This window comes from Agelaius tricolor, unplaced genomic scaffold (assembly GCF_023055355.1).
Source record: "Agelaius tricolor isolate 1412-34295 unplaced genomic scaffold, bAgeTri1.0.p SCAF_25, whole genome shotgun sequence".
NCBI classification, from domain to species: Eukaryota; Metazoa; Chordata; class Aves; order Passeriformes; family Icteridae; genus Agelaius; species Agelaius tricolor.
Window position 1 is genome coordinate 3,709,076 of NW_027269285.1, and position 25,559 is coordinate 3,734,634.

At 44.2% G+C, this 25,559-nt stretch overlaps 2 protein-coding genes across 7 annotated transcripts in view; one reads left to right on the top strand and one right to left on the bottom strand.

Moving 5' to 3' along the window:
- SPECC1 (sperm antigen with calponin homology and coiled-coil domains 1) overlaps positions 1–21,087 on the bottom strand; it is an 85,037-nt gene extending 63,950 nt beyond the window's left edge. Inside the window, exons 1-2 of one of the 5 annotated variants that reach the window (XM_071447773.1) lie at positions 20,952–21,087; positions 644–820 (exon numbers count right to left, since the gene is read on the bottom strand). In XM_071447773.1, coding sequence (XP_071303874.1) covers positions 644–790 — 147 coding nt within the window. In that variant the 5' untranslated portion in view covers positions 791–820; positions 20,952–21,087. Of the gene's footprint in view, positions 1–643; positions 821–3,245; positions 3,543–10,018; positions 10,331–20,951 lie in introns of those variants that run through there. The other 4 variants (XM_071447772.1, XM_071447774.1, XM_071447777.1 and 1 more) reach the window with 4 other exon arrangements.
- Positions 21,088–21,248: 161 nt separating this feature from the next.
- Positions 21,249–24,642, top strand: TIMM22 (translocase of inner mitochondrial membrane 22). 2 transcript variants are annotated; one of them, XM_071447784.1, is made up of 4 exons: positions 21,252–21,530; positions 21,848–22,044; positions 23,052–23,124; positions 24,064–24,642. In XM_071447784.1, exons 1-4 carry the CDS (start codon positions 21,293–21,295, stop codon positions 24,138–24,140), a joined length of 585 nt encoding a protein of 194 aa, XP_071303885.1. In that variant the 5' UTR covers positions 21,252–21,292; the 3' UTR covers positions 24,141–24,642. The 2 variants fall into 2 exon arrangements, with proteins under 2 accessions (XP_071303884.1, XP_071303885.1); XM_071447783.1 differs by lacking the exon at positions 24,064–24,642 and having other exon boundaries at positions 21,249–21,530; positions 23,052–24,039.
- Positions 24,643–25,559: the final 917 nt, after the last annotated feature.

Sequence of the window (25,559 nt, forward strand, 5' to 3'; positions counted from 1 at the left end):
AACTGTGACAATTAATGAAGTTTTAACCAAGAGGAGATCTAAATACTCTACCCTGCCTTGTACTGTTCATTAAACTTTGTTACTGCAAAGTTACAACCTTGGTCTGGATTTAGATGACCAGGTTATTTCTGCTTGCTGGCTGCAAGGGTGCAGATGCAGCAGCATTTCAGGTGTATTACGCCTTTTTCTTAAAAATATTACTTGGACAGAAGTTTCTGTTATTTTTTAAAATATATCTGTATAAAAAATTAGGATTCATAAAATGCATTTGTTCTATTGCAATGTCTTCTGTTAAGATATTTTGCCTTGAAGGGAGAGGCACAGGTTTTTAGGAATTCTGGATATTCATTAATAAATCTCTTTGAATTTCTTTACACGTGTAACTATCAGCTGAACTAGAAATTTGCCATTTGTTTTCCTCCATCTTCAAAGTTTAGGCAATTCCCTCACTCACAGACTGTACAAATACAGTACATGCAAAATACTTTGAAAAATGTGTATTAATTTAATATACAACAAAATTTAAATCTCTCTGCACTTAGCACAGAGGGTGTAGTAGTTTGAGGATTAAACCAAAGCTTTAACCTGGATCAAGACTGGAATTTTAACCTGGAATTCTTGAACAGTGTCCAAGGATTTGTACCTTGCTGAGGCGGGATTCAAAGGCAAGGGAAGTGGAGGATTTGGATGTCTTCATTCCTGTGGAGGTGGTGGGAAGAGGTTTTCCTCTGTCAACCCCATGGCTCCCTTGCTTTGCTATTGCACTCCAAGGCCTGGCACTACTCTTCATTTTCTTTCCAAGTAATTCAGTCTACAGACTCTAAAAAAAAAAAAAAAAGTTTATATGTATTTATGCACTCATACAAAAATACAAAAATATAACTTATCTTTATGTGACCTGAAAGGCAAGAGAGATATCTGGCATGAGTTTAAAGGGCTGAAAAGGCCATGATAAACTTGATCCCCTCCCTCACAAACATCAGCACTGAGACTAGAGGAGCCTCAGAGCAGGCTACAGCCACTTTTACCTTTCATACCAACCACAGAAGGAACTTTAACATTTCTGGGGACTGCTTTAGTCCCAAAACCTCTCTCAGGCACAGCAGAACACCTGTGAATACTGGAAGCACAATGGAAGAGCAACTGAGAACATTGAAGTCCACAGCAATTTAAAGCAACTTTGGGATAAAAGGAAAATTACTTATTTTACCATTAGATCCAGCATCTTCAACTGAACACTCACTTTTAGAAAGTCACATGAGAAGCAAGTTTCCTCAGATGGGTGGAAAATATATCTTTAACTTATCAGAGTCTTCTAGAGGAGCAGCAGTTGATGTTGCCACAGTGATAAAAAGATGTTCCACAATACCAAGACTCACAAAACATTGTAAAAAAAAAAACCACCAACTTCTTTGCAAACAAAGATCCAGATCCACTATTCCTCAGAGATAAGCTTATGCAAGAGAGAAATCCTGCCAGGAACCAGCAAACAGACGTGATTTCCTTTTTTTGGATGTAGCTGAAGACATTTCAGCTGCCAGCAGGAACAAGTAGCCTGTTTCCCTCAGCAGGCTGACAGCTGCCAGTTAAACAGCTCCCTGCAACTCCTGGAGATCTAAACCCATTCATTTCCACCAGCCACTGCCCAATCCACACCATGAGCAGAATAAAAGAATTATTTGGATATTTTTTCCAAGTCCCACCATCCTGCTGGACTGGGAATGTAAGGGAGGGGAGGTGGCCTGATATCTCCTGTCCTCCTCCACTTCATATGAGCAACATTTTTCTTCATTTTCCAAAATAGACACAGGATGTTGCTGTGGCTCAGCCTTGTGTAGGCAGAGGGTAACTTGTCTGTTAAACAGGTAACTAGAATATCCACAGGCACAGGATGGAATGCTGAAAATTCATTAATAAATCTCTGAATTTCTTTACATGTGTAACTACCAGCTAAACTAAGAATTTGCCATTTGTTTTTCTTCATCTTCAAAGTTTAGGCAATTTCCTCACCCAGTGAGTGCCCAGTGCCTGGCAATGTGCTCAGAGGATGAGTGAGCTTGGACAGCAACACCTTGACAGAGACACTGAAGCAATTTATTCCTGGCTGAGTCAGGGGGGCTCTGCTCACACGTTACATCTCATAATTTGCTTTGTACCTGATTTCACATTCATAAATGAGAGCATTCACTGAACTCCCAGGACACAGCTCTGTCAGGGGCCAGGGTGGATTTGACAGTGACAGCACCTTGCAGGTGCCACCTCGGTCTGTTCTGCACGGAGGTGAAGGCAATGTCAAGTGCTCAGCTGCTGCTCACAGAGAACAAAGCCAGCAGGTGACATTCCCTCTATTTGTCCTTGGTGCCTCTGGCAGGGGGGGCTGTCTGCTCTCTCCACAGCAGCTCCCTATCAGCTCCTAAATAAAGGAATTTAAAAGTTAGTAGTTGTTGCTAAGTATAGGCATTACCCCATTAAAATTCTTCACACATCCAGTGAGGAGCCATCCACTGATCTCATTAAGAGCCTTTGGTGATGATTATGCTGATCACTGTTTTAAAGCCCTGACAGATATGTAAACTATATTACAATAGATGATATTATTTAGCATTGCCACAGCTCATGATCCACCTTAGCAAGCTTTGGTGCTTACAATATTTAAAAACTTATCTTTTAACAGGCTCTTAATCCTTTTAACATTCACTGTATTTATATGGGTGAACAGGCAACTACACATACAAACTCTCTTGCTGATTACATCTCCAAATTATGCAGATTTTGGGTTTTTGCAGATCCAGTGGTTGCACATACACTGCTTTATTATACCCTCTGGTTTTCTTCATAACTGTACCTCATATTTTCCTGCCTTAAGCTGCACAGATGCTTTCTTGATATCCAAAGGAATTTAATTTTCAGTCATCCATGACATTTTCAAGTTGCACTGGAGTGATATGCTCATTAGACCACGATCTTAGGAGTCAAAGGAAGAGGTACTTAAAGAAAAAAAAAAACTCAAACCACAATTCAAGAAATCCAGCCAGTAGCCTAAGGCAAACTGGCTTCTTCATGTAAAGAGAGCTGAATTATTTGCCATGTGGATTCAATAACGTTTTACTGCACCAAGCAGATGAAACTAAAATTGAGAAGAAATACCCGGATTTATAAGTGTTTATTATTAGTTTTCCATGTATTTATAGGAGAACTGGCATTTGTAAAAGATGGAGTTAAGACTTCTCAGGTATTTGGCTAACCTGAATTTGCCTTGTAGATAAAGATTTCCATCTCTGAAGTGGGATTCCAGGACTTTCCACAAGCCTTATATGTACTTCAAAGCATCAAGCCAGGTTGCACATCCTAAGCTGCTTTCATTCCTAAGTAGGTGACACATATTTGAGTTATTAGAAGTACTGCTTCAGCAGTGCAAAATAAAAGTACTTAAAAAAAAAAGTGAAAAAAAAAAAGTCCTGCTGTTCTTTGATGAGAGCAGAAAATCCATTCTCAGAGTCACCATCAGCTTTCCCCCTCCTCCAAATACAATTTATTGCATTACAATGAAACAAGCAAAATAAAAAAGCTCCATGGAAGGTATGAGCAGTGGGGACAGTGGAAAACCCTGGAGTTCAGCATCATGAAATTGCTCATGGAAGGAGCCCATGGTAGCAGTGAACCCAAATATTAACTCAGCTACCCCAAGTGTCTGCAGCCAGGCAGCAACCAGGACACCCAGCACTGACAAGGAGCTTTCTCTTATCCTGGTGTAGAAACAGCACCTTTATTAAAAACATCACATCCAGCTCTCATCTACTTGTGTCTTAGAAGTAACTCTGCTGTATTTTCACTAAATATCAGCCTTCCACGAGGACCCCAGAGAGATTGATTTGATCTCTAGGCTACCCCCAGGGAGACTTGAAAGAGAAGCAGCTTTCCACAAGAGACACAACCAAGCTGTTCCTGCAAACACAGGGACAAAAATCACTTGTTTTATACCCATTCTGTGTCAATACATTTCAGATGAGAGCTGATTCTCATGGGAAAATGACTTGCTTTAAGCAATGCCTGGAGCTCTGTGGTTTTATTTTTCATTTTTGCACTTTTCACAGGGAATTTTCCTTAGGAAGCAAACAGAATTACTGCCACCCTGAAATTCAAAGTCCTCCTTTGGCATCAGCCAGAGCAGGGCACTCAGCTGGCCAGACTAAATCCCTGCTTGCAGCTGGACTCTGAAAATGAGGAAACAGCCCCATGCTGAAATAAATGAGGACTCAGCAAGATGTAACTTCAGCAAAATTGGTTCTATTGCCAGGCACTTCCAGACTGCAGGGGCTTGGGCTTGGGTTTTTAAAAATCTTTTACACCCAAAAGTGGTGTCTGAACACACCCCTCCTCTGAAACAGGTACTGCAAAGGATAATCAGGTTTACCAAAAATGTAAAGCTGGTTCTGACAGAGCTTCTTCTCTCAGTAATCCTCAGAATTCCCTGCAGGCATCAGCCTTTAAAAATTCAGGCCATGCTATGCAGTTCATCCTTTCTTACTGGTATTTTAAAGGATATTTGGAATATGTTGATGAGGACTGTTTTGGCAGTTGGCAGAAGTTCTGCAGTCCATTTTACTTGAAATTTTACTGTTTTATTAAAGGCTGAGAACCCAGACATTTCTTTATTAGTCAGTCCACATGCATTTATTAATAAAAGTCTTTAGAACCAGCCTAGAATGATTCCCATTTTATGGCTAGAAAAACTGGATTAAGAATTCTTCCTAACTCACAGGCAGTCAGCATCAGCAGGAACAACACCAGGGCTCCAGGATCTTTAGACTTGGCTGTGGATCAAAAGAGGAGTTCACCAGTTCTGGGGAATAAACTTCTAGGACACACATTCTGCTGACTATTAAGGGCTATTTTATTCTGAAGAACTAAAAAGAATAGATAGGTTGATTTGAGTGATGATGAGCAATATTATTTCACAGTCAAGAAACCTAGGAGTTGCACTATTAAATAAATAAATATTATTAGCATATCTGCAGAAATGAAATTACCCAGGAAAATCCCTGTTGGGGGATGGAAAGCATCTGTACCCCACACATAACTCTTATACAATTTAGGTTTTGGTGCACATGTCTGTGTCAGGACTCAGCAGGACACTCAAATTAAAGCAGAGTCATGCACAAGATGCTTTGGGAAAAGGAAAGAAAGAAAGAATTATGAAAGCTCATTACTGAATCTGGAGAGGAATGTGCCAGATGGCAGCTTCACCAGGACCTGGGAATGCCCAGCAGTCCTGAAGGACGAGGCCAAAGTCCCAACTCTGCACCTGAGGCCCTCAAAGGACACAAGTGTGGCTTTGGTGGGTCAAACCCCACAGTCCCCAGTGCCACTTTCCTGTAATTCAGTTCCTTCTCATGACATCCTAAGGTCAGACCATTCCAGAAGCTTTGTAACACACACTCATGAATTCAAAGCACGATTTTCTTCCTTTTTTTTTTTGTAAAATCTGCATCATATTTCTACTATTTTCCCTCTAATCAGCTTCTGCTATTTTCAGAGAAACTATCAACTGGAACATAGAAATATCTAACAAGTTCAGTAAACTGTAAAGCATTTTCTAGTGGCACGTAGGAAGCTGCATGGCAGGATAGACAGCTGGGCTAAAATAGAATTCTTTTCTGCCTTTCACATCAATTAACTTTAAACAACAATTTTTAGGCTTGACAGATGCTTCCATATGACTCATCTTGATTTCTTAACTGATATTAGGAATCAAACCAGGGAAGCTGATAGTCCAAATACAGTAATTGGTAATGTGGAGATAGATGGCATAGAGAAAACTCCATTTAGAAATAAGATCAGGCTAAAAAAATAAAAACAAAGTATTTTGGTCACCTTTTGGTCACCTTTAACAGCTTTCCTGAGGCCTTTGTTCCTTTTATCTCAGTAGAATTTCTGTATCTATTCAGTCTCTCTTTGCTTTAATTCCTATTATCTTGGTTTTGGTGTATTTGAGGCACTCAGTGCAACCTTCCTCCATCACTCCTCCAAGCAGTCACTTGCTGGATTCTTCCTGGTATAGAGCTTAGCTTTAATCAGAATTGGATGAAAAAGCCCAACCAAAAAAAAAAAAAAAACAAAAAAAAAAAAAAAAAAACCACAAAAAAACAAAAAACAAAAAAAAACCCCAACAACACAAAAAACCAAATAAAAACCAACCAAACAAAACACCAAACAAAAAACCCACACCAAGCCAGACCACCTGTTTCCACTTCCATTCAAACACAACTCGGACAAAAAAAATACCCATTTCCCAAAACCTCATCCCCAAGGCTCCTCTTGCTTTTGCTGTCCAAAAAGAATCAATTACAAACCCCACCCCAGACACTTCACAGTTTCCTCTGGTCTACCTCAGCAGACTCTCTTTCCAATCTCATTTGCAGCTGAATTTTCGTGGTTTGCTGGTAAAGGACCAGGAGACAAGACATCACTTGGAAATTTTCATGTCCAGACAGCAGGGCAGATTCTGCTGGTTTTATTCATGCCTCAAGAAAGATGGTTTTAGTGCTATTATTAATTTTCCACTTTAAACAATGAAGATTGTACTATAATAAAACATCTAGGCAGCTGTAGAATCCAAGTGATCTTGCAAGGAGTTAAAAATGCTGTTAAATTTCAGCCACAGAACCACACAGAACTGAGGATACAGACATTCCCAAGGTCACCCATTTAGTCACTCTGTTGGGTTGAAGCTTGCTTTGCATTTTTGCTTTAATGATTCTTCTGTAGAACTCTTCAACATCAAAAGAGCACTTTCAATGCAGCATTCTCAGATGAGAATTTTCTTTTCAGGGGATACAGCTCTACCCTCTCCTCTAGAAGCAACTATTGCAGAGCCAGTTCCTTTCCTTCCCCCCATGGTGTCAGATGCAAACAGATAATGGAAACTCCCTTGAACTTCCCAAAGACAAAGTTTCTCTGTGGTTACAGTGGTAAGCCAGCAGCTCACATTTTTGTGTTAAGGCTTTTCTTGCTTATTTCCTTCGTGTGTTTTCAAGAATTCCCTACAATTGGTATTTATTGAGGAGCACACAAATGTACTGAAAGGTTCCAAGGATGCCCAAAGATCGGAGATGGCCCAGGCAAGGACAGGTCCAGGCAGCCACACGTGACAGGTTTCCAGCCATCAACTCAGCCTCCAAATCCATCCCCAAAAGGCTGCCAGAGCTCAGGCCAGCAACTGCAAAACTCCATGTCTCAGCATCATTCAAAATAAAATCCTCTTCCCACAGCAACCATTAGAGTCATTGATGACTTTTTCAGGCATGGAGAGCACTGCAAAACCTTCTGCCCACCCTCCTCCACAGAAGCTGTCCCTGGAGTTTTGGATTTGTCAGCCTTTCACTCATCATTAGATCACATGAGAAAAATGCAGAAATCACAACAAAATCCTCATGTGTGCACATGGACAAGGAATTGGTTCAGCTGCATTTCCCTTGTTCTTGTTCCATGCTGCTGGCCATTTATGAGACAGGAAAATACAGATATCTTTGCTGTCATCCAGCACAGTGACTGATGCTGGCAAACTGAGCCAAAGCTGTTCTGGGAGATGTCTGGGAACATGCTTGTCCTGCATGTGAATCACACTGTTTGTACATGGACTCCCCATCTCCTCCTCCTCCTCTCACACTGATTATCTAACCAGTCACCATTACACAGCTCAGAGAGAAACGCTGCTACCTCCTTATGACCCCTGATCTTATAAATGAGAGGATAAAAACAAAACTCCCAACCCAGCTGTCATTTTCTACATGATGTGGCAATTCTGAATCACAAACATCACGTTACTGAAGGATGCACAGGAATATTCAGGAAGGCTAAAAATGATGCATTGACTCCAAACTCCCTTTTTGAAGTTACAACCATGTTATAATCGTGACGAATTAGGTCACTCTGGGCTTTCCCCAATATGACTCTGTCCTGAATAGATGGGTTTAATTCATGTTCAGTACATTCAGGTTGAGAACAAAAATGTTTTAGAGCCATTTCAAGGCAGCTATTGCTCATTAATCCATGTTCTTTGAACTACTGTCCCAGTGAATGCAGCACAAAGCAAGTGACACATTCAGCCACTTCATGTTTTGCCAACCCACAAGAAGGAAGAGAAGAAGGTTTCATTTCAGATAGAGCAAGAGCTATATAATTGCTGAAGAAATTAAGAATAATTACAAGTGGTTTGCCTGATAATTACCTGTCATTACGTTTTTCTGTAGCACAGAGGGGAAACACAACTACAAGAAGGAAAAGGAATGCTGATGTTTTTTTGGAACAGCAGAGATGGAGAGCACGTGGCTACATGGTCATACTGACTGGTACATACTGGTACAGAGAGTGGCAGCTTCCCTGTCCCCTCAGAGCATGGAAGGATGATACCAGAGGCAGTGCATTCCATGGAATTCCACCTGGTTCCATCCTCAGCCTCAGCACAGGATCATCATACCCCCTCAGCCATGCAATCTTCCCTTCCTTAGTTTTTCCATTTTTAAAATAATTGCTCACTAAATAGGATATTTACGAAGATGGACTCATTCATTTGCCTTGGAAAGGAACCCCACAGAAAAAAAAAAAAAAAGCAAAAATTAGATAAATCAACATCTGTCACACAGCACACAAGCGAGCAGCCTCACAGATTGCCACATGCTGGGATGTTTCCCTGACTCCCGTTTTCCATCCATCACAGTGCAGAGAAATAATTGAGATCTGGAAGCTATCCCTTAAGGAGATATTTATCTCCCATTAAAGAGCAAAATAGCTCACTTGAAGTTCATAAACTGGGAACTTCTGAGCATTTATGAGAGACAGTGTGAACTTCTGACAGAAAGGGCTCCTTGCAAAGATGAGGACATAACTCCAAAGCTGCAGGAGAAACCAGAGGACTTCTGCATTTTAAAAATATTCATAACGAACAGGAACAGAACAGACCTAAGCAACAGTTTGCAGCTGTGACTGGGGGCCACTGATGGACTGAATGACCCACCTTGGTGGGCTGCACAATGAAATTAAATTGGTTTAGAACTGCACAAGAAAGGGAAGGGATAGCACATAGCCAAGTGCATGTTAGGATGAGGAATTTCTGTGGTAGTTACAGAAATTGTGCAGAAAAAACACTGTTTGAGGAAATCAGGTATTCTCTCTCCTACCAAGGTTACAGCAGCAAAGAACACTTGAATTTAGAAGGAAACATGCAAACCAGAAAGGATCAGTAGGGGATTTCTAGAACTGTACAGAAGAGAAAAAGGTAGAGAATCCCTGTTTTCAAACCAGTTCTACCACTAATCCTTCACTGCTACACACACAGGGTTTAATTAACATCTCTACAACTTTGCCATATTACCTGCTCTATAAATGCTGTTATTATTACAATTGTTTCTATGACCAATCTTCATGCCCAGCACAATTTTAAAGACAACAGTCGAGGTGCTGTAATGAAAGGGTCCTGCTGAGAACCTGACCAGCCCTGGCTGGAGTGCCCCAGGTGCTCTCCTTGCCCCCACAGACATTGAGCTGCCAAAGCTCCTGGCTCAGCAGCCCCTTCCCTTCTGCCCTTCCTTCACTGGACTGTGTGCACGTGCAGCAGCAGCAGAGGAAACTCTGCTCGTGCTCCTGCTTCCATTCACTGCCGGGGAAGAACCGTAAATTGCCAGAGGAAAAAGCAGGAACAGAAACAGCTTCACCCCTTCTGTCTCTAAATCAATGTAGCTGAGCAGGAGGAAAATACAGTAGCCAGCTCTCCTGAGGGGATTTTTTTTCTGTGGTTGAAATGGCTTTTAGACCACCCCCAGCCCATTTTCAGCTAACACAGCCATGTTTACCCTATTTTTGATTAATTCGATTTAGTTTTACATTGAGATGCTATGAAAAAAGTCTTGTTGAGCAAAGCAGGTTCATTCACTCTACAAATACATTACTGGCCCAAGAATCCTTCTAGAGATAATACAGTTCCCATCATAAAAGAAATAAAAGATAATAAAATACTTACAGTAAAAGCTTGTCCTCTTCTCTGCGTTAAAAAGAAAAGTGTCTCCCACTAGCTTCTGACAGCATGTGCAAACCAGACTGAAAATTCAGGGCTTGAGTGCTTCCCTGAGAGGAAAACCACATTGCAGAGAGACACAGAGAGCTGCTTGAGAAATGATTCACACACGGAAGCGAGCTGGCTCCACCGGCGCCTCGGCACTCAGCACACACACACAGGCACTCGCTTACTCAGGGGAATGACAAATATTATATTTTCATCAAAGCAAGGAGGATTTATGCAAGAAAGCAATTTGTAGCCTAGGTCCAGAGCAGTGAGATGCTTCAATCCTTAAAGCAGATGAAGAGTTTCTTTCAGAGTCCCATCATCCCCAACTGCAGGACTGGACACTGGGCAGAGCACACACCACAGACTGGTCTGGATGATCCAATTAAGCAAAAACATGCAGCACATACCACGGAGAAGGGGCAAGGAGGTGGCATAGAAAAAGGCATTTTCAGGGGAAAACACAGAAGCAGCTTGCAGAAGGTGTCTATTCCACAATAATACATCCCCCAGAGTGCCAGCAATCATAGCCAGGACACCTTATGGCATTTCCCTTGCCTCCATCATTGCTTCAACAAAGTGGAAAAGTGGGTGCAGGGAAGGAAGGTGCACTAAGACAGAAGCTTTTACAAAACTAATCAGAATCAGTCCTGAGTGACTTGAGCTGCCCAGGAAGGGTCTATCTGTTCTTTATTTAGAAAAGAGCAAATAAAGAACAAGAGTGAACAAATGCTTGAGAACGTTAACCTCTTCCTTAAAATTTTTGAATTTCATGATTGAAAACAGGAAGAAAAAGGCCAGAGGTCTTAACAGAGTTACAGCAAGCAGAGATAGTATCAAGTTGAAGGAGACAGAGGGAATGAAACTGTATCAAATCCAAATTTCAAACAGAACACGAACATGTTTAAAACATGGGGGTTTGTCCAATTCTGTCTAGAGAGGGTCTGATCACCCTCTGATCTCCCTGACCAAAGAATTCCTACAGATCAGGAATTCTCCCTCTCAACGGTGTGAACCTGGTATTTAAGTAATGTTGATACTACAGGAGATGTTTCTAGTAGAGGATGGATCTGAATGGTCCAACCTTGCTGCACTCTCCTTACTCGAGGTGCCAAAGGGGCCTGAAGGAAGCTGATGTTATGCCAAGAGTAAATTTATGTTTTAGCTCAGTTTTGGCAGCACTACTGCTATCATAGAGTAACCAAACCTTAAAGACAGATTGAGTCAAGCCAAATTTCCTCTGAAGATTATGGATTTGGGATCCAACTTTCTGATATTCTCAAGAAACGAGTTCTTGCCTTATCTTAAAATGCCAGAGCAAGACAAAAGAGCACACCATGACTTATTTGGCTCAGGATAAAGGTCTGTGCTTGGCAGGTCTCAAGCAGGCATTAGTTCTAAGTCCCTAAATTCAGTCAGGTGCTGTTCCAGCTTTGCCAACATCCACAATGTACCAATCCTTCTACCCTGCCCATTTTGACAGTTCCTTCAATATCCAAGGTCAGGCTGTGTGAGCACAGGTAGAACTTACCCGTTCTGTATTTTCACAGAACATTCAGAGCTCTTGAGATGATTCACAGCTCAGATAAGGAGGAAGTTGCTGTAGATACTTGATCTGAATGCAGAGTTCCTCCTCCCTGAGGAAGTGACCCCTCATGTGATGCAGACCAATGAGGTCACTTGGTCCCCAGGGGAGGGACAGCAGCTCAGCCCTCTGCTCATGGATCACCATCACAACTGAACAGATGCAGCTCAAAAATACCAGCTCAGGGCAAACAGCTGCAGGGACCCTGAGCTCACCAATGAGAGGGACATCAGGTGCAGACACCTTGCTGAGAAGATTCTTTGGCTGAAGAAACCAAACCCTTTTTGGAGAGCAGCATTCAGCCCCTCTGCCACTGCTGGTGAGTTTGTTTGGGCTCAGAGGGACAGCAGTGTTGGCAGCTTGATAGGTTTTCCTATCCTCCAGCCAAGAGAAATAAAGAACTGAGATGAGGGAGTGGGGAGGCAAGATGAGCTCCTGTACTGCACTCTCAAATATCTTTGGGATACATTTGATAAATATAACTTGACCAAAACCTAAAAATGAAACACCTGGCTGTAAGGAGACAGTCACAACATTTACATACTTCAGCTTGGGGAGACAGCCTGGAATAGTGGTGGAGAATTTCCCCAAACCCAAGGAGACCAGACAGTATATTTGTTTATTTAGAGGTTTTCTGGTAGCCTTTATGGCTATAATTACCTGGTCTCTTTACTTGGACCAAAGAGTTATTCAGCATAAAACTTTCTGAATTGATAAATTGCCTTTCTGTTAAATGAAAAAACAGCCCAAAAACAAACAGCTCAAATGAATTGGCCAGGCTGAAAGAAAGCCAGGGCCTTAACCATAATTACTTTCACACAGCCAGGATGAGAAAACAATTTCAAGTAGCAATATAAACTTTTTTCAAGTATATGCCAGGTTCTCACCCAGCTGGTAAAATTGGTTGACAGACAAAATAACACTGAACATATTGCCTGCATTCTGCTCAATGCACTTGCTCCCACAACTTCCCTACAAGGTATGAGAGAATAAGATCAAACCTCACCATTAATACACCTTAAAAGTACTGCATTTGAGGAATTTAAAGGCTTTATGCTGCAAACTGCATTAATGCTACAATTCCACAAGAACAACTATGGATGAGAACTTAATGAAATGGGCAAAGGGCAGAATTTTGGGTGGCACGGCTCATTTGAGAAGCAAATGCATAGTGTGGAAGAAAGGCTCACTTAAGGAACAAGGTTTAAAATATCTTTGCATTTACAGATATTTATGCCATATTTAACTGCTTTTGTGCATGAAACAATCTTAATTACAAAGGAGAGAAATTCCATAAACAAGGCTGCTATGTCAATAACAATGTGTTTCTAAAGCAAGTCTCTAATTCAGCTGTAGGGCTTGGGACGTTGCTGTCTGGAGTTGGAAAACCAAAAGCAATTACAAAGGCAAGCCTGCATCAGACAGTGGATATTAGTGGAGTGAGGCCATGGCTTTGGGACAGCTTTTACTCTGTGCTTTTTCCCTTTTGGACATAACTGATCCAAACTTCTTTATTTTCTCAGTTGCAGTGCAGATGTCAGGAAGTTCACGCTGCTGGTGGACGTTTGCAGAGTGAATCATGGGGCACCACTTTCCATTTTGACAAAAACAACTGCTGCTCAGTCAACAAGATGCTGCTGATCAAATGGGTGGATGGAACTCCTGCAACTGCTGCCAAAAAGGCTCCACCAGCACAAGCAAAACTGTGTGAGCTGGCTTGGAGAACTGGGATTTATTTTTCCTTCCCTGTTCTTAAGAGACTGCTCAGAGTTCCATGTTCCTACCCAACACCTGAGGGGCTCAGCCTGTGGCTACCAGTTTTGACCTGCAAATGGAGAAAATGCTTGTTGCTGGGAGAGGCTAGAATAATTAAATTGGGGTGAAAAAAAGGCAGATAATGTTTTATGGAACATGGAGTGCTATAGGAGACAAGAAAAACAGCTTCCTCTGGTGCCTATTGCCAAAATTTCAGAAGACCAGACAACAACTTGAGAATTTCCAAGGGAACAGCCACTGAGTCAGTCAAGAATAGAATTAGGAAATTGCCTGTTTCAAAAGTAACTCTGTAAGATGTGCCAGCATTTTTCAGTATTTCTGTAATTTCCAAGTAGAACACTCAAGAGTTAACACACATTTATCTACCAAAAAAAAAAAAACAAAAGCCAACCCACAGAAAAAGTCAAAATGAGAAAGGAAATCTATGTAGCAAAGAAACACTCATCATATTTCATATACTTAAAATAAAAATTGCTGATCACTTTTGCACACATTTATGCAAAGTTTATTATTCTTTGCAATTTTCAAACATTTCCACTTCCTTAGGCATCATCAACAACCAAGGACAGCTTTCTTGCTAGTCACCCTGTTATTCAAAATGTGGATAAACCTGAACACACAAAAAAGGCAACCCTGAGTGCTCTTCCCTGAGAGAGGACCATAAGATTTATACTGTTCTTTTTTACTAACTGATTTTTTTTTTTAAATTTCAGTGATTAAAAGCAAGAAAGGCTTAAGGGAAAGGGAGTAACTTTCTATTTTATTATTCCTCACTGTTAGTTTTCAGCTATATAGGTTATAATGTGGCACTCATTAACAATTCATAGAGAATTACCATATTCAAGTAGCACAGCAAGTTCTAACTACCTACCCAGGCAAAATCCTGCACAATCCTCCTTGCTCCCTTTACTTATTGTCCCAGAGGGATCTCATGCTGGAAGAGCCGGCATTTTATCACCTAACGGGAGAGGAATTCCAACAGGTTAGAAACTCCAAGGAGCCCGGAACAGAAAAGCATTCCATTAAATCACTGACAGCGCAGAGCTGCGCAGCAACACGGAGCTCTGAAGATGTGTGCTGGAGGCTGCCTTGGAATCAAAAACCCCGACGGGATTCTGGAGCAAAGTCCCGCTGCTTTGAACTTCTCGCTGCGTTTCAGGGGGATGCAAATGAGAGACCGGAGGTGTCAGCTTTGTCTCGGAGGGATTCCCGCTGGAAGCGCCGACAGCCGGAACGGGAGCGGAGCTGGGGGATCCCCCCGACCCTCCGGGGGCATCAGGGCAAATCCACAGAGGGAACTCAGGAAGCACCAGGAGCTCAGGCCCCAGGAGAGGAAGGAGCCCCCTAATCAGACCAGCATTGCAGAAAAAAGGCTCTTGGCAAGATCTGATTCCCCACACAGCAATGCCTTGGAGTGCCCACCTCGTGCTTCCTCTCTGCATCTTTTACAGACACTCCATCAGTATTGGTTCATCATTACAGTAGCTTAATAACTCATCTATTTTACAGGTCAGGAAATGAAAGCACCTAAATTACTGAATAAATATCACAAATTAGCAAGGGTCTACAGTGCTCACCAATTTTAACTCCCATCTAAATCAGCAGTTTTGACAGACATGCACACAGAGGCACCCAGAAATTCAGCATAGAAATTTGGCTTTGATGATGTAATCAAATTCAGAAAAAAGGGAGAATCTAAATTAAAGTTCAACAATTCCTTTCTTCTAGACAGCTTGTAGGAACAAACATGTTTGCTACTGCTTAAACTTTTAAATCAGCTTAGCAGGCTTGAGAAATTGAACCAAGCAGCTGAAATTTGAAGTGCCTGAACACCGAGACCCTCCCAGCATTAACCACAACATTACAGAGGAACCATGAAGAAACAAGTAGTGCTATAATGCAGGCAAATTCCATTCTGAGAGCCAGGTTCTGCTTTCAAGACTTCTTATGAAAGTATTTCCTTGGATCTCTTGGTTGGCCATCATAATCCCTTCAGATTTTAAACTCTTGGTGCAAATCTGGCACTCAATAAACCTCACAACTAAAATGAATCAGAAGCATCCTTAAACTCAGCAAAAAAAGATCTTGGCATGTGGCTCACGTTGCCTACAGGGCAGGTAAGGACAAATATCAACACTTCACCAGCATGAGCTCATCCTGCAGGCACCATCTTCCCATCAAACGTGCTCAGTGCCACTCGTGCTGGCTCTGCTGTGCCAGAGTTCCCCCCCACACAAAGTGGATGCAAAGTGCTCCTCTCCTCAAGTTCTCATTTTCTCATGCAGCACAGCCACACCAAACAGCTCACACCAGAGCAGAACCTCCCTTACCAAAAGCCCTAAATGCCCAGAGGCAGGAGGCACAGGCAACGAAGTGGGAAAGCAGCAGGAATAGGTGCTCAATTTTCATGTTTCTATAAAAGCAAGTGATAATTTAAAATCTCCAGCAGATACTATAGTAGGAGGGCAATGAAGCAAGAGAACAGATTGCATGAAAAGGAAGAAGTGCCCTATGGAGTTTGTGACCTGTTTACCATAAGTAAATAAATAAATGAAAGCAAAACAACCCCCTGAGGTGACAGTTTGCATGAGGGACATTAGTGACTCTGTCATGTGGAAGCCTATAGAGACAACTGTCATTACAGAGCAAGGGATTGATTTGCCACACAACAGGAACTCAGGAGAGAAAGCAGATGTGAAAGAAGGGAAGAGGAAGGTTTGGAAATGAGGACAGCAGGGAAGTCACTCTAATATTGACCAACTAACACCACTGCCCTGGTACACAGCAGCTGAAGGCCAAGAGGAAAATGGAGCAGTTTGAGAACACCATGAAATGAAGAGAGAACACACAAGCCAGGTCAATTCTTTCTACTCCCCACTGAATCACTCAGCAACTCTGCCTGCTCCTGTGGCAGGTGGACTATCACAATTTTGCATCCTTCATTAGGGTTAATTAGCTCACTTGCTGACAATGTTGAAAGAAAGGCCAAGTGTTGGCTCAGCCAGAGGGAGTGACATCTCCAGTTCCTGCAGGAGCCTGCTGCCCGAGGAAAGCCTGCGCTGTCCCTGCCTCTATTCCCTGATCTGAGGGCAGGCTCCAGAATAAATCTTATTCCTTTCAGTTCCACTACCATCCACTGCTATCAGAAATCAGGAATATGTTATTTTGGCCTCTTTGATCTCATTCAAACCGTGAAAACAACAGCCTAAGCATTTTGCCCTGCTGTATCTCGGGGAGCTGGAAACCTTTTACCAGCAAGAAATTCTTACAGCAGTTACCATGGTGACTCTGGTAATAGATATTTAAAGGCAGCTCACTCATAATCACATTCATTAGATATCAGGAGGCTTTAGTAAGAAAGGCACAAAAAGCTTGAAACCAGGGAGCCAGCCAGGCTTGGTGATGGTGTAAGAAATTTATGGGGAGGGATCTGCTTATCCCATCATTTAGCTGGACACAAAGGGCTCCTGTCCAAATCTGGAATGGCACTGAAGCTTGCAGAATAAACTATTTTTAGTTTGTCAATTAAAAAATTGGTTCTGAAAGCCTCATTTCAATTGTGGTATTTCCATTAATCCTTTCAGAGTGGCCATTGCCAGAAATATAAGAAATAGCTGTGCCACAGCTCCATCCCCCATTATAGAGCCAGGCTGCTGGGAATCTCCTGGTCTGCCATCACCTGGAAACTCAAATCTGGATAAAGCTCACTGAGTTGAAGAGGTATGTTTGGTTCTACAAATGTTAAATCATTTATTTCTTTAGGTTTGAGTCCACAGCTTTCCAATCCACTGGAACACAACCCAGAGAATCTGCATCTCCAGATAGGGAGCCACTTCTCCAGGCTGGCTGAGCCCGTGCAACAGTCATCAAACTGAGATTTCCTTTCTCTTTTTGCTGCATATTTCCATGACAACTTTCCTGCAGTATCAACTTCTTTCTCTTGGAAAGGTCTCTCAAAGAGAATTTAGGCTTCTATAGCAACAGCTGAAAGCCCTGGGAGATAATGATGCCTGAAACTTTTTTTAGACCACAAAAGTGTGTTTTAAATTATATAGGGGAAAACAAAAATATGTGTAATATTGGGCAGACTGTGAAGAGGAGAAGGAGCACCTTGCTGAAGTGGAACAAACACAAAGAAACCACCTTACTTTCAAAAGGGGTGCAGACTTTGAGATCTAAAACGTTTGGGAGAGCAGACAGGATCAAACACTCATCCTGAAAAGCCACATCCTGTTCCTTCTCTCTGAGTTACAGAGCACAGTCACAAGGAACGAGTCTGCTGATCTTACAAGGAGATTTTAGTCCAAGATCTCTCTCTGCAGCCTATTTTATATTGACTTAAAGAAAAAAAAAAAAAAAAAGGAAAATCAGTGAGTCAGGATAGCTTTTGAGTTTTAACTCCAATATACCTACCACCTTCCTGTAATCTAAACTTTTTCTTAGTACTTTAGCTGTTTGCCATGGTAGTGACACAGTATTCTCCAACACTGAGGGCTACTTTAGAAAAAAAAAACCCCAGCTGCACTCTCAACCAAATAAATTTGCTAAACTCATAAAGCCAAGGAAAGTACAGAAGCTGAAGCAGCTTTCCTTCATTGAAATTAGATCTATTTCACAAAGCACTTCTCCAGTGCACTTTCCAACCTAAAGTCTTTTAAAGAAAAAAAAGACAAAACATTTTGACCTACATTCACAAGGTCAAGGAGAGGAAGGAAAGGATTAAATTTAATGTATAGATGGGAATACCACAGGGTGGAAACAAAGCCCAGCAGGTCCAAGCACCTTCCCTTTTGCAGCCACTGGAAACCTCTTTGTACCCAACAGGTGGGATCAGCATGTGACCACCTGCAAAGCAGCCCCACTTTCTTCTGCTTGTGCTGATGAAAAGCTTTTCCTTTTAAAATTAAAATGCCCATTAATTTATCTCCTCCTCTTCTCATTCACCCTTACATCAGGACAGCTCTGATAAGGAAAAGAAAGTGCCCACAGGTAGGAATGAGTGGAAAAGAATGGATTTGATCTAATTCTTGTTGACTTCCATCTTCAGTCACTCCTTGCCCAGCTGAACAACTTCAGAAAACACTCTGGAACCGGCATTTTGACAAAATAAAACTTGAGGACTGGACTGTGAAAACTTATTTTCATTTTTTAATAGCACTGCTAGAGTCTATTCAAAACCTGGAACTCTACATCCAAGACACATATGCAAAACCAGGATTTCTGACAAACCCCCTCATTATTTCCAAGATTTATCCTGTCTGGAGAAGACTGAAGCGTGGGAGTCACTGAGTCACTGCAAAGGTCAAGTGAGACGCAAAGATTCGGTGTCACCGTGTGCTGCCCTCTGCTGAGACACACACCGAGCTCCTCCGAGCAGCGCCAAAGCCCGGGATCATCTGCGCCCGCTGCTGCCGTCACACTCACCCCAACTCGAAATGTTTCATTTCCTGGGACCAGGCAAGGTTAAAAATAACCTGAGCTCTTGCACTGGACTGAGCAGCTCCAGGATAAAGGAGTGTCTGGGGAGAGAAGCCAGGGAGAAGGAAGAGGGTCGGATGCACCGTCACTCTGCAGTGATGGAGGGTCACAGGCTTGGAAAGAAGAAACTGCTGAAAGTTGCATTTAAACAACTTGTTTATCAAAGATGTTGAATTCTCAGAGTCCCTCTCAAATCCTTAATCCTCCATCTGATTTCACCCACACGAAAAATCTGTTCAGGCAGAGGAGATTATTCAAATACTCAGGCACCGGAATTTGTTCATATGTAGAACAGAAGGGGGAGAGGAGAAAACTATTAAATATCTAAGGGGAAAATAACATCTAATTACACATTAATATCCATAAATAAGTATATTTTATAGAATCATAGTTACAAAATCCTTGCTTAAATATTTTATTTACAAACAAATAGTAACCCAGCATTTTCTCCAAAACTCAGGGAAAGGGGAAAGAAAGTCAAAGCAATATTTCAACTATACATATAAACTCTCAGTGCTGAAATTCCCAATGCAACACATATGTTTTTTCCCTTTAGGCCTTTGGAAATTAGGCTTTGCTGTGTGACTTCAGCCCAGCAAGGTTATTTCAGCTCAAGAAGATTGAAATCTTAGGTTGAGGGCTCCTTAGGGAGACCATCCTGGCAGCAACCTCCCCTACCCTGACAAGATCCTGCTGTAGTAGATTTTAACCACGCGTTTTTTCATGGAATTTGGCCTTAAAAAAAGGGGAGGGGAGGGAGGGGAAGTACCCCCAACAAACAAACAAACAAAAATCCTAAACAAACAGCAAAAAGCCATATTTTTAAAAAACCCCAAGGACGAAAAGAAGAAAAGAAAAAAAGGAAAAGAGGGAATAGCAGCGGGCAGGTGGTGCAGCCAGTAGAGGGCAGTGGGATTTAGAGGAAAGTTGTTGAACTTCGTCTAATGAAGTATTTGAAGTGATGAAATTATCCATTTAAATCGTTATTTGAACTTACCTACCTACACTAAGACATAGGCAGGATAGAAAAAGAAACGAACCAAAATAGAAAAGAAATTTTATTACTTTAGGACCTCTAAAAACTGTTTCAGGGTATCAGGAAGATTTCATACTAATGCATCATTTACTTAATTTTGAAAATAATTTTCAATTACTGAAATACAATAACTCCATGCATCCTATTGAAACCAAGACAACTATGTCTCATAGATTTTTAAGCATATGGGTAACTTAGAAAAATATCAAATAAGAAGAAAGGTATTTTTAAGGCACACCTATTGTCACTTGTGAAGATGAAAACAGGTTCTAGTCAACAAGAAAGTAAAACAGGTGAAGAAAAAGCAACACAAGCAGGAAACATAGATTTTTTTTTTTAATTGCACCGTATTCACCAAAAGGAAAAGCAACATTTCTCACCTTATCACCAAACAGAACAGCTCCCCAGAGCTAAGATTCGTGGATTATTTGACACGAGCCCAGTCTGCATTTTGCGACGGAATATCGTGGATATTCTCAGAGCCCTTTTGAGCTACACATGTCCTGAAGCAACACCGCTGCCCCACGCCAGAGGGGACCGAGCTGTCCCCAGGGAGCAGCGGGGCATGTCCCGGTGCTCCGTGGCACAGCGGGGACACCTGTGCCAGGTTTGGGAGCCCCGCTGCCCCTCCGAGCCCTGCCGGAGCCCCGCTGCCCTCAGAGCCCCCCGGGGGCTGCAGGAACCCCGCTGCCCCTCAGAGCCGCGCTGGAGCTGCGGGAACCCCGCTGCCCCTCCGAGCCCCGGCGGGACGCTACGGGCACGAACAGCGCCCGCCCTGTGCGGGACCTGTTGCCCTCAGACACCGGCGCGGGGCCGGAGTCAGCGGCGGGGAGGATGCGGGGTCACGGCGGCGACACCGCGACACCTCACCCGCTGTCCGCACCTCAGCCAGGGCACAGTGGTCCCGCACTGCGGCACCTCAGCGCTACCCCAGCAGCGGGATGCCCGGCGCGAGGCTGCCGGTTCTGCCCAGCCCAGCCGGTGCCCCCGCGCTGCCCGCACCTCCCCACGCTCACCTGCAGCCGCCGCCGCCGCCACCGAGCTCGGGGATGCTCCGCAGCCGGAGCCTTCACCTCACCTGCACCGGCCGCACCGGCCACCAGGGGGCTGCCCTGCGGCTCGCCGGGTAATGTAGTCCCCTGGCTGCCCGGGACGGCCAATCCCCGCGCGCGCCGCGGAACGTGCCGGGAGTGGTAGTTCTTGCCGGAGGCGTCGGCGCGGGGCAGACCGGGAGATGTAGTTAAAACGCTGCAATGCGCAGCTGGCTTCTCCCCGCTGTGGAACTACAACTCCCGTGCGCCCCCGGCGCGGTGGCTCTAGCGGGCCCGGACGCGGCGCCGAGCGGCCGTGGGTGTGCATGGCCATCATGGCGGCTCCGCCGCCCTCAGCGCCGGGAGAGCCGGGGCCGCCGCCGCCGCCGCCGCTGCAGTACAGCCTCCTGCTGCAGCACCTCGTGGGCGACAAGCGGCAGCCCCGCGTCTGGGACCCCGCCGTCCTCGGTGGAATCCCCTGCCCGCCCAAGAGCGAGGAGCAGAAGATGGTGGAGCGGGTCATGGAGAGCTGCCCCTTCAAGGCGGCGCTGGCTTGTGTGGGAGGTGCGGCGGCTGTGGGGTCGTTCGGGGTTCCTGTGGCGTCGGGAGAGGGGCGGATGGAGAAGAGACTGCAGTCCCCGTGTTTGGTGTTCCTCCTGAGCCTCCTCCAGTGCCTGTCACATGTCACAGGCAGGGATCTGTGTCTGCCTTCCTTGGAGGTGCTCGTGGCCTTTCCTCACACATCACGGGCTGTCACAGGTGTCCACAGCACGAGGGATTCCTGCCCTGTCACAGACAGCAGGGGCAGAGCCGCTTCATTGCCTGCAGGGAATGTGCTGCTCCTGCCCAGCCAAGTTAATTTCACTGTTTATCTCTCACAGGGTTCGTTCTGGGAGGTGCGTTCGGTATCTTCACAGCTGGCATCGACACCAACGTGGGGTTTGATCCCAAGGATCCCTACCGCACGCCCACGGCCAAAGAGGTGCTCAAGGACATGGGGCAGCGAGGCATCTCCTACGCCAAGAACTTCGCCATTGTGGGTGCCATGTTCTCCTGCACGGAATGTGTAGTGGAATCTGTGAGTAAGAGCCTCTCAACCATTAAGAAATGTTTTCTGGTACCCTTTAAAATCTTCTACTAGATCCAAATAAGTACATATATCCTCCTTGTAATAGGGCAATGGAATAGGCTGCTTTGTTCTTTCTTGGCCAGCAAAGCTTTTCACCTTGGAGATCTGTCTTCAGAGCTGCTGTTCTCTGACAGAATGAAGAACTCTTCCGCAGTAGCAAAGTCCTTTTCTGTTTTTAGTCCTAAACGTATTGGCAAGCATAGGCATTACTTTTTAAAACCCTGGCTACAAGTGCTTGTGTAAAATGTCAAACTGTGAGTTGCAAGATGGTAATTTGAGTGTCTAAAAATTCCATATGCAGAAAGGGATCATTTGATGAAAGTTCTTGAGTAACAGGCCCATTCTCCTCTGGCTCCTACAGTCAGAAATTACCTTTTGCAGCTCAGTGGTAAATCTGTCATCTGGGGTTTTTTTAATAGGAAAATTACCCTGTTATGAATTTGAGTCCTGCCTTTTAATTGAAAGGCACAATGAGTTAAGAAGTTTAACTCATCTAGAAGAAAAGTGTATCTGCTTTCACAATGGAGCAGAACAAAGAGATGTCTGCACTGGTGAAAATCCAGCATGTCCTGCCTATGGAAATAGTGCACCTTTGTCAGCTAGTGCTGTGACTCTCACTGTGCCAAGGACCAGTTGCATGGCCAGGCTCAGGGCTGCTCAGATGTGGCTGTTGCACTTTTAGACTCAGGGCTGTGTTCTGTCCTGGCTCACCTGAGGATCCTTCCCACAGCACTGCATTGCACCACATGGATTTGTCTCACCTCTCCTAGTTCCCTTCTCCTTCCTCCCTTCCCTGCCCTGCAAGTCTGGGAGTGCAGGGCCATCTACTGAGAGCAGAGGGAAGAACACCCTCAGCTGAGAAGGGGATGGAAGGGCGTTTAACCTTCCTTGCTGTTAGCACAGATACTGAGTGTTATTCCATATTTCCTTGTTGGCTGTGATTTGTAACTCCACAGTATCGTGGGAAGTCAGACTGGAAGAACAGCGTTATCAGCGGCTGCATCACGGGAGGAGCCATCGGCTTCAGAGGTTGGTGGTGCCTGCTGGGAACTGTTTCTGTGATAAGATTGGATTTGGTTATGCAGCACACGATGTTCTCAGTGCAGCACACACAGCACAAACCTCTTTGCATGGGGATGTGGTGAGGCCAGCATGAGAGTGTGCTCCGGACTGGCAGAGCTGTCAGCTCCAAGAATAAGTGGGGATAAGGAAGGGTTGGTCAGAGAGGAAAATCAACAAAATTCACTTGAAAGAAAAATCAGGAGATGGTGCTGGCTGTCCACACTCTTCTGTGGTGTCATGGGAGAGAGCCAAAATACAAATAGAAGCTGTTAACTGAGCTCTACACATCTGCCATTTCACTGTCTCCGCTACTCTCCTTTGAAATTAGAACTAAAGAACTCTTTTCTTTTGTACCATGTGTAAAATGCTTTTTTCCTTTCTCATGTATCAGTTCAAACAGACAATTTTACTTACATGTGAATGAGAAGTGGGGTTTTAGTCCAGCAGCACTAGTGGAGACTTTCCTTTAGTGGTAACATCTGGGAGAATGCCCAAGTAGGAGAGAGCTGTTCTGCTCATCAGAAATATCAAACTTCTCTCACTCTCCTTAAAAAAACCCCAGTCCTGTTTTAAGAAGCGTAAATGAAAAGAAAGCTCTTGAAAGTGCTTCTAATTGAGCTTAAGTTGTGTTTGTCCTAGACCTAATCCTCTTAGAGCTGTCAGAGAAGTGGCTGCTCCTCCTCTCCCTCCCTAGCCCCACCAAGCCACTTGCAGGGCTCAGATGAGAGCACAGTAAAGTCGGCAGTGGCCACGGGAGGGTTTGTACATCAGGCAGTGGCAGTGTCACTGTCCCCTGGGAGGGCACTGCCAGGTTCCTGCTGCTGTGAACTCTGAGCCAGCACAAGTTACTGGGAATAAGAATATTTCTCCTGCTTTGTCTCATGGTTTCCCACCCTTGCCTTGCAGCTGGGCTGAAGGCCGGCGTGATCGGCTGCGGAGGATTCGCCGCTTTCTCCGCCGCAGTCGATTACTACCTCCGGTAACAGCCAGGAGCAACATTCCCTGTTCAGTGCTGCTGCTGAGAGCCTGCACCATGGCACAAGCACCAGGCTTACCTTTCCACTGCCTCTGGAGTCGGGGTGGCGCTGGCCACTGTGTGAATGACTAACAGCAACCTGGCTGTGAGCCCTGGCGAGCTGCTGCAGGCAGGCTTGCGGGAGCAGGGGAGGATGGAGCCAGGCACAGAGCAGCATCTCCAGGACAGATCAGCTGACTGTCAGTTTCCAGGAAACATGCCTGGACTCTGAGCTCTTTCGATCCTTTGGGGCTGATTTTGATTAAGTCTGTTGCTGGCATCAGAAGAAGGCAGGAGGACAATCTTCGAAGAGAAATGCAGCGATTTAGGTTATCACGTATTTGAAGGTGCTGCAAGTGTTTTAACAGTCACCAGTTTGCAGCTTGCTACTCTGTTGGGGAGAGGTAAGATCCTGTGGAGAAATAAGCTTGTTCCAGGCTTTTCTTAAAATACCAGCTGAAGACAAACCACCATCTGTACAACTTGTCTTATTTCAAGTACAGAGATGAGCGCCAGATTTCTTTACCATGTTTTAAAGGGAAAAGCAGAAAGGAATCCTTACCCTTAGAGCTGTGGTTACTGGCAGATGAACAGAACAGTTTAAGGGAAAAAAAGAGGTTGTTGCTGAAGTATAATTCTCTGTAGCCACTTGGCTAGCCTGATTTAACCTCACTGTGGGAGTGCAATCTTGCTACTGCTTTAACTGCCCCAGGCTCACCCCATTAGTTCCAGCAGTTTGATAGTGAGACTTAGAGCTGTGAGAATAAACCAGTGTTTGACACATAACTGGGCACTCACTCAGCACACAGCCTGCTTCCCATCACATCCCTGTGCCACCTCCAAGTGCCCCAGTGTTACTTACATAGGGGGAAGTGAGTGTTTTTTCTCAGCTCAGTTTTTTCTGAGCCCAAAATTGGTGCTGAAATCAAAACATCTGTTTGTTAGGTCAAGGAGCTGCTGATTGGTGTTCTATCTGCCCTCCTGCTATTCTAACCAAGCTCTGTTCTCAGACCTCAGAGGGTCATTTTTAACCTTCATTGAGCCATTCCATAAAGGCAAACACTCCCTCTAATCTTTTTGAGGCAGTGGCATTTCAGATGCAGTGCACACAAGTAATAGGGATTCTCCCACTCACCTCCCCTCCTTGGCATCCACAGTTGGACATCCCAGAACAGTGACAGCCCTTGTTGACCTGGAAGAACAACACTAGCAGTGTGTTTTGGCTGATAACAGTGGTCAGTGGTCAGTTTGGAGGCACATTGGCTCCCATTCCCACATGGAAAGAAGTGGGGAGACAGCAAGCACCATGTGATCTATCAGATGAGGTTTCCAGATCTCCTGATGTCCCTTGCTGTGCCTGTTCAATATCCTCAGGCCAGAAGCTGTG